Source organism: Antedon mediterranea, chromosome 8 (genome assembly GCF_964355755.1).
Source record: "Antedon mediterranea chromosome 8, ecAntMedi1.1, whole genome shotgun sequence".
NCBI classification, from domain to species: domain Eukaryota; kingdom Metazoa; phylum Echinodermata; class Crinoidea; order Comatulida; family Antedonidae; genus Antedon; species Antedon mediterranea.
The window spans coordinates 2,191,169-2,199,648 of record NC_092677.1 but is presented as its reverse complement, the minus strand read 5'-3'; the positions used below and the strand labels follow the sequence as shown (position 1 = coordinate 2,199,648).

General features: G+C 33.5%; 2 protein-coding genes across 2 annotated transcripts; one reads left to right on the top strand and one right to left on the bottom strand.

The window, feature by feature from the left end:
- Window positions 1-3: 3 nt before the first annotated feature.
- On the bottom strand, window positions 4-1,459 carry LOC140056603 (cyclin-dependent kinases regulatory subunit-like). Its single transcript, XM_072102033.1, has 3 exons — window positions 1,066-1,459; window positions 562-689; window positions 4-303 (listed from the first exon to the last, which is right to left on the bottom strand). The coding sequence occupies exons 1-3, from the start codon at window positions 1,140-1,142 to the stop codon at window positions 263-265; spliced, it is 246 nt and encodes an 81-aa protein (XP_071958134.1). The 5' UTR covers window positions 1,143-1,459; the 3' UTR covers window positions 4-262.
- A 40-nt stretch (window positions 1,460-1,499) lies between these two features.
- LOC140056608 (succinate dehydrogenase cytochrome b560 subunit, mitochondrial-like) lies at window positions 1,500-8,291 on the top strand. The gene is made up of 6 exons (XM_072102036.1): window positions 1,500-1,578; window positions 2,827-2,883; window positions 3,075-3,173; window positions 3,329-3,390; window positions 5,630-5,793; window positions 7,540-8,291. The coding sequence occupies exons 1-6, from the start codon at window positions 1,562-1,564 to the stop codon at window positions 7,648-7,650; spliced, it is 510 nt and encodes a 169-aa protein (XP_071958137.1). The 5' UTR covers window positions 1,500-1,561; the 3' UTR covers window positions 7,651-8,291.
- The last annotated feature ends 189 nt before the right edge of the window (window positions 8,292-8,480 follow it).

Sequence of the window (8,480 nt, the reverse complement as noted above, 5' to 3'; positions counted from 1 at the left end):
TTTATTTCAAAATTTAATTATAAAGTAATTTACATAACAAAACAGATTTCAAGTATTGATTACATTATTTAGTATTTTTCATTTAATAAAAATATACACTTAGTATTGAACTTAGAGGTACTGTTATTTGGGGCTGGATTGCACGATGCTCTTCTAGGTCCAGTAGTAGTACTAAAAATATAATATGTTTCTGCTTCTTGATTCTTATCCTTGTAATTTCTGATATGAGTTGCTGTATTCAGCCAAACAGTTCGACGTCATCTCAGAGTGATAGCGGTCTTCGAAATAACAAGATATGCGGCTCTGTTTAAAAAAAAGAATTGTTAACATTTCTTTTCAATAGTTTTGGTGGCCTGCAATTAAAACATAATTGTGGATGTGAACAATTTCTTTTGGATTGGAAGATGTGATGTGCCCATATATGGACATGAAGATGTCATATCACTACCATATTTTGGCATTAATTATGACTACCATAATAGGGCACATCACTACTACTAGTTTGATACTATAGTGTAGACAGAGCTTTGGAGAAAAAGATAGTTTTGTTAAGATGGTTACCTGGTGAATGTATTAGGTAGTGGATCCATCCCGGGCTCTGTTGCACACCAATATTACGCCATTCCGTTTCCGTCATTAAGTGGTTTTTAGGAAGGATCTTCACAAGTTCAGGTGGCAGAATTACATGCCTGTGAAAACAATTATACAATTTTGTATTCACAACTGTAGATCAAATTAGGCCTTAGTAAAATTAAATACTGTAGGATTCAAATATTAATTGTTGTAAAATAGCCATTTAAAATAGGCTGTCATAACTTCAATATAACTTAAGACAAAGACTTAACTCAGTAGGCCTAATTTATTTAAATTAATTAAAGGACTTTTTTCTTTTTATAGGCCCAGCCCTACAAAAATACAGTATTTATATAAGCGCCTAACTCTAACCAAGGCTAGCTATACTAAGACTAGTATATAGCCTAACTATATACTCAATACCCTATATTCGATAAAAATTAATTATTTTATTAATAATAATATTTAATTCTCTAAAAGCTGTATGCTGACCTGTACTCAAAATATCCATCGTCGTATTTCTCGGAGTACGATATCATTTTCTGTAATTCACTTCTTTTTGCATTCATGATATCGTTTAGCCTTGGTTAGTGGTCAAAGAACTCAATTCAACGTCGTCGAACCGTCCAGCATGAGTGAGAGTGTGAGAATAGAAAGAACGCAAGATTCGTGTACTGTAAATTGATTCACTGCACTGAGTTTTCCTAGAAAACCGATTTTCAATCACGACCTGGTTTGTCGTTAATGTGTTATTACAGATCAAAAGGGTAATTTTCTACACACAATTAGTAAACACTAACTTAAACACGGCGAAATATAAAGGTGACCATCAACTTGACCAAGTTAAAAACACAACACTTTCACAGATTTCGCGCAAAATATTTGATCCGAGACTAAACAGCGCCACACCCCCACCAGCAGTCAGTCAGAGAGGGCGCTCGTGAGTAAACTAATATTTTGTTGCTTTCACAACAACAAATTAACAAAAATGACACTAATTTTAAGGTATTATTTTACTATTTAAAATATAATGAAATATATACGTATTCAACTCAATATATATATATGTTATAATGAATTTAATATAATTAAGTTATGACGCTTCAGTTAATGAGAATGTGACAACTCTAGCCTAGGCCCTCTAGGCCTAGCCAGTAGGCTAGCCTCTCTAGAGACTAGGCTAGGCCTAGTCCTCAGTTCACCACACACAGCAGCCTCGTTCACTCAGCAGGCCCTCCTGCCGGTCTTCTTTTTATGTTCTAAAGAAGATAGGCCTAGCATAAATAGGGCTTTAGGCTCATATACGTCTACAACTGGTGGCACCCGGTAATGGTTTTTCGCATCAAAGTCTTATCAAATGCATGCTATTCATTATGTTAAATAGATCCATTGTTAACAACATCATTCATATGTAATTTTTAAAGCCCCATTCCCTACGTTTTTTAGATCTAATTTAAGATCACAAACTATATTTAATGTAAAAATAATACTATATGGTCCTATTGCGATAACTTTTTTCGTCTTTAAACGGTTAAAAATGTGAAAAATAAATCGATTCTAATAATTATAGCGGCCCGCTATAAATCCCAAAATGCATTGCGCGCGGATTGATATTTTTGTTTTTCACCTGTAATTCGCCCACTTTTCGATCGATCGTGAAGCCAAAACAAATGGAAGACTCCTAACTTTTCAGCGAAAATACCGGGTTTTCCCCAATTTGTATCAACGGAGTCTGGCAAAAATAGAAAGACAATTAATGCAGCAACTATACAACGTCAGGCTAGGTATATAGCTAGCGTACGATGTTCGTACGTTATCGATGTTTACCAGCTAGGCCTACAAAACTAAGCCTAGCTAGGCTAGGCCTAAGACCGTCCACGAGAGGTCGATCGCCGCGAGCTACTTAGGTAGTGCATTGTTTCTCACTTTTTATCATAATTTACCATAAAACGTACATTTAAGACAAGGAATGACATGGTTTAATGTTTTTAAAGTGATATATATGTATTATTTTCCAAAAAACGTCCAAAATTGCAGGGAAGGGGTCTTTAAGTAAATAAAAAGCAGTAAAATTTTACTTTGTCTTTGAAGCAATTCGCGTCAACTGTTATTTGTAACGCGTTACTGATTTACAACTTCACAATCAAGTCTCCTATTCATAACCGTTTCTCTGACCTATTAAACAAGTTAATAATAATTAAAAAAATTGTATATTAGTATGACTATTATTACAGTTTTTACATAACTTTACAGGTCGTCATGTCGGCAACATTTTTATCGTCAACTACAACAATCAAGGCAAGCTATAAAGTAAGTAAGAGTGAAAGAATTGATGTTCATTCCAAGTTTGGTTGGGATTAAGTTGGGATTAAGTTGGGATTAAGTTGGGATTAAGTTGTATATATGTGAATAAAAAAAATAATATGTTAATGAGAATGCTTAATTTAAATTAAAGAGTTTTTTTTGGTCCATTTGTTACTAATGCATTGTGCCTATTTTAGGTGCAGAATGGCAACCACTGCAAGAGAAGAAATGAAAGCATTTTGGAAAAGAAATGAACGCCTCAGTAGACCAGTGTCACCTCATGTCACTATCTGGAGGTAACAATCAACCATTTCATTTTATTTGTCTGGTTTTGCTGTTGTCTTAGTCAAGTGTTTTATTTTCTTCTATTCTTATTTTTTTTCAAATTTGCTAAAAATATAGCTAATAATAATCAGTAACAATGAGTCTGTATTTTATATTAACCCTCTAGATGGCAATTACCTCCAGTGATGTCAATCTGTCACCGTGCAACAGGCATAGCACTAACAACAGGTAAAGCTCTGTCTACACTATCAAACTAGTTTGACAAAAAAAGTGTGATGTGCACAAATATGGTAGTGATATGCCCAAATATGGTATGGATATGTCATCATCATGTCCATATATGTTCACATCAGATGTTGTCACATAAAGTTTGATAGTGTAGACAGAGCATTAGGAGTACTTCTAAATAAAGTGAATAATATAGGAACACAATTACCAATCTCCAATGTGTATGCATTTTACCCCTGAAAAAGTAGTGTGAACAGGCAGTTATGGTGAGGACATCATCATAAGTGTCTTTTCACACTACTTATATAACATTTATGTAACACCCTAGCATTGGCCTTTGTTATCATTATACTATTTCACTATCTTAAGGAGAACAACAGCTGTTTTGATAGATCAGCTGTTAAAACAAGAATACCAGGAAGTGAGATTGTTAAATAACTAGTTTGACATTGAACCGCAGTATGTGTCAATTTAACAGTCCATTCCAATGATTTATGTTTGGTACCAGGTCTGTTTAATAATAATCAATTTAACAGTCCATTCCAATGATTTATGTTTGGTACCAGGTCTGTTTAATAATAATCAATTTAACAGTCCATTCCAATGATTTATGTTTTGTACCAGGTCTGTTTAATAATAATCAATTTAACAGTCCATTCCAATGATTTATGTTTTGTACCAGGTCTGTTTAATAATAATCAATTTAACAGTCCATTCCAATGATTTATGTTTTGTACCAGGTCTGTTTAATAATAATCAATTTAACAGTCCATTCCAATGATTTATGTTTTGTACCAGGTCTGTTTAATAATAATCAATTTAACAGTCCATTCCAATGATTTATGTTTGGTACCAGGTCTGTTTAATAATAATCAATTTAACAGTCCATTCCAATGATTTATGTTTTGTACCAGGTCTGTTTAATAATAATCAATTTAACAGTCCATTCCAATGATTTATGTTTGGTACCAGGTCTGTTTAATAATAATCAATTTAACAGTCCATTCCAATGATTTATGTTTTGTACCAGGTCTGTTTAATAATAATCAATTTAACAGTCCATTCCAATGATTTATGTTTTGTACCAGGTCTGTTTAATAATAATCAATTTAACAGTCCATTCCAATGATTTATGTTTGGTACCAGGTCTGTTTAATAATAATCAATTTAACAGTCCATTCCAATGATTTATGTTTGGTACCAGGTCTGTTTAATAATAATCAATTTAACAGTCCATTCCAATGATTTATGTTTGGTACCAGGTCTGTTTAATAATAATCAATTTAACAGTCCATTCCAATGATTTATGTTTGGTACCAGGTCTGTTTAATAATAATCAATTTAACAGTCCATTCCAATGATTTATGTTTGGTACCAGGTCTGTTTAATAATAATCAATTTAACAGTCCATTCCAATGATTTATGTTTTGTACCAGGTCTGTTTAATAATAATCAATTTAACAGTCCATTCCAATGATTTATGTTTGGTACCAGGTCTGTTTAATAATAATCAATTTAACAGTCCATTCCAATGATTTATGTTTGGTACCAGGTCTGTTTAATAATAATCAATTTAACAGTCCATTCCAATGATTTATGTTTGGTACCAGGTCTGTTTAATAATAATCAATTTAACAGTCCATTCCAATGATTTATGTTTGGTACCAGGTCTGTTTAATAATAATCAATTTAACAGTCCATTCCAATGATTTATGTTTGGTACCAGGTCTGTTTAATAATAATCAATTTAGGCTTTTAAGCACATAATGCATAAAGCCTCTATGCACTTCACATAAAAATAAAAGTAATCTATTTATAATATTTTGATATTAATATTTTAACAATGTATTGTCCCCCAAAAAACATGAAAAATGAAGATTAATAAAATCGGATTTGAATAGACCATTTTGCAATTTTAATTTTACAAAAATAATGATTTCACTTACTTAAGGTGCCATGGAAAGAAACTGGCCACCCTACCATACATAGTGCCAAGGATTAGGCTCTGTCTACACTATCAAACTAGTTTGACAAAAAAAATGTGATGTTCCCAAACATGGCAGTGATATGCCAAATTATGGTAGTGATATGACATCACCATGTCCATATGGGCACTCATAGTTTTTTGTCACATAAAGTTTGATAGTGTAGACAGAGCTTAAGTATAATGAGCTCATATCAGCTCATAACGTTACACTCAGAATGAATACAGGACTCACCTTTATATTGTTTACCTAAGGTATCTATGGCTTTGGTATTGCAATGCTGATGGTACCTACAAACTTTGCCGACACATTGGAAAAGGTGAAGTCGTGGACCGCAGGTCCAGCTCTTATAACGACCTGTAAAGCAGGACTCAGTGCCAGTGTTTTATACCATTCAATCAACGGTGTTAGACATTTGGTAAGTGGCTGTCACACTATTTCATATCATTCCATCTATCAATGTTAGTATATAAAGGTTAGGCATTTGGTAAGTGGCTGTCACACTATTGCATATAGACTTGCCCGAAGTCTGTATTATCTTTTTTTTTTATTTATTTGTTTTTATTTCGACCGCGATTTTTGTCTGAAAATACAGACTTGTGAAACACGTATAGAAATCGATTTGCAGACCGCAAACATACGATAAGAATGACGTAGGTTATCATACCGTATTTGGCTATATGGGGCGGGCGGTATGTAAATATGGATTTCGAATCAACCAATGATCATTTTGTTTCAAAATGAAAGAGATCGAGTACGTAGGCCTACCAGTGCTTAATGTACGATCGAGACTGTTGAAATATAAAATAGTAATGCCAAGTTGTTTTGTTTATTAATTGTTTAGTCCTTGGCCTAGGCCTCTTTCGTAGGTCCTACTCAACTCGCGTGTATGACCTGCCAAATAAAACGCCAATGAAGTAGGCCTACATTACATACCACCGGCACACAACAGGGCTACACCACCACACAGAACAGGACAGGGTCTCGGTGGGAATTAAATCAAAATTATCTCCGCGTAATAAATGATTGATTCAATGTTTGATTTGCGGAGAAGCTAGCCTATCATATATCAAGACGAGTTTTCATGTTTCAAAGATCCCATCAAATGTTTACCAGACTACTAGTACTAGGCATATAAAATAATTTCTAGCCTTCAGAACTTTCATAAATGTACCCAAGTACACATTGTCTAAACGTAACATAGCGCATGCGCATCATCTTAGTTGTTGAGTCTTTAAAATTCTGAAATATGAATATTTACACGGTGTACGAGTGAGTAGCCAATCGCATGCAGCTGAAACTAGTCAACCGGATAATCGTATGCACCAAGAATTCTTGGTGTCAAACCACGTGACTTGTGCGTGTTTCCCCAGACGGAGTATCCAAAATCAAGTAGTATACGTATGAAACGCCATCTGTGCCAAAATATTTATCTTTTAACTAATATTAAGACAAAACTCCGTCTGGAACCCAGACTATATTGCATATCATTCCATCTATCAATGTTGGTATATAAAGGTTAGGCATTTGGTAAGTGGCTGTCACACTATTTCATATCATTCCATCTATCAATGTTGGTATATAAAGGTTAGGCATTTGGTAAGTGGCTGTCACACTATTTCTTATCATTCCATCTATCAATGTTGGTATATAAAGGATTATGTCAACATTGTTCTATTGAAAGTAACTGCAGTAACTAAATTTTTACTGCAGTAACTAAATTTTTACTGCAGTAAACGTATCATTTTAGTTTGTTTCAATGTAGAAGTCTATATATACAGTGTATGATTACCCAGAAAAAAAAAATTGCTTGATAATTTAATTAAAATTGATAATTGAAAAAAATGGTTAAAATGTTGTTACTGCAGTAACTGCAGTAGAATATTATCGTGACATAGTCCAAAATTTAATTTCAGTGCACATTTAATCAATGATACATGTGATATTAGTCACATATTTAGAATAAAGCTCTGTCTATTTTACTGTCTACACTATCAAAGTTTATGTGACAAATAAATGTGTTGTGGCCATACATGGATGTGATGATGTCATATCACTACCATATTTGGGCACATCACACTTTTGTCAAACTAGTTTGATAGTGCAGCCAGAGCTTTATAAGAGACATATTTTGCTAACTCTGTTTAACATTGTGTCTGTGTAGATATGGGATAGAGGGTATGGCTTCAACATGAATGTGCTCTACAGATCAGGATATCTAGTGATAGGTCTTTCAGCTGTGTCTGCTGTTGCATTATTTTTATGGAAACCATAAACCTCTCAAACGTCATGGTAACTGTTTGATTTTGGACTGTTTATTATAGAGACTCTATTCATATTGAGTTGATTTAAAACATGAACAATTTTGTTTCAATTTACACAAACATCGCACATGGATTCTCTCAAAGCTAGACCTCAATTGGTCAGACATAACAGAGTTTTTCGGAAAGTGTGATTTTCACACATTTTGAAAAAGGATGCAAAAAAGTTAAAACGTAATTTATGTAATCATAAAAGATGAATTTCAGCCAGAAAGCACAATATGGAACTTTCAGATAGTTGACGATAGTTAAATTAATTATATCAATGATTTTGAGTGATTGCCGTTGAAAAACGTCTGATTTTTGTTAATGACATCATGACAGTGTTGAGTTATTTTGCAATCACTTTGTCATTATCGGCAATGTTTGCGGACCTGTACGGATTCAAGAAACTTCATTTCATAACATCACTCGTTTTTTCCTTCATCAATGTCGTCATCATCTTTGCTTTGGTTTTAAATTTCATAAACATTTGATTTGAATCCATTTTAAAACCGCTGTTTGAGAAATACTTACAACATAGCATATAATGTAGTGAAGAAATATTTAACAGAAAAGTTAACTATTGAATGTGAAATACAGAAAAACAAAATTATTTTTTCGAATCTGTTTTTGTTACGCCTGACTGCATACTAACGGGCGCGACCTCTGATCGCGCACGCGTAATATCACACACGTACACGCATCCACTGATCATATCTTGGTCCTCTGCATGCTGAAAGAATAGTCTTTGACTGAAGAGGCTACCATACCCACCAGTATAAAGAAATACAGTAATAATAAT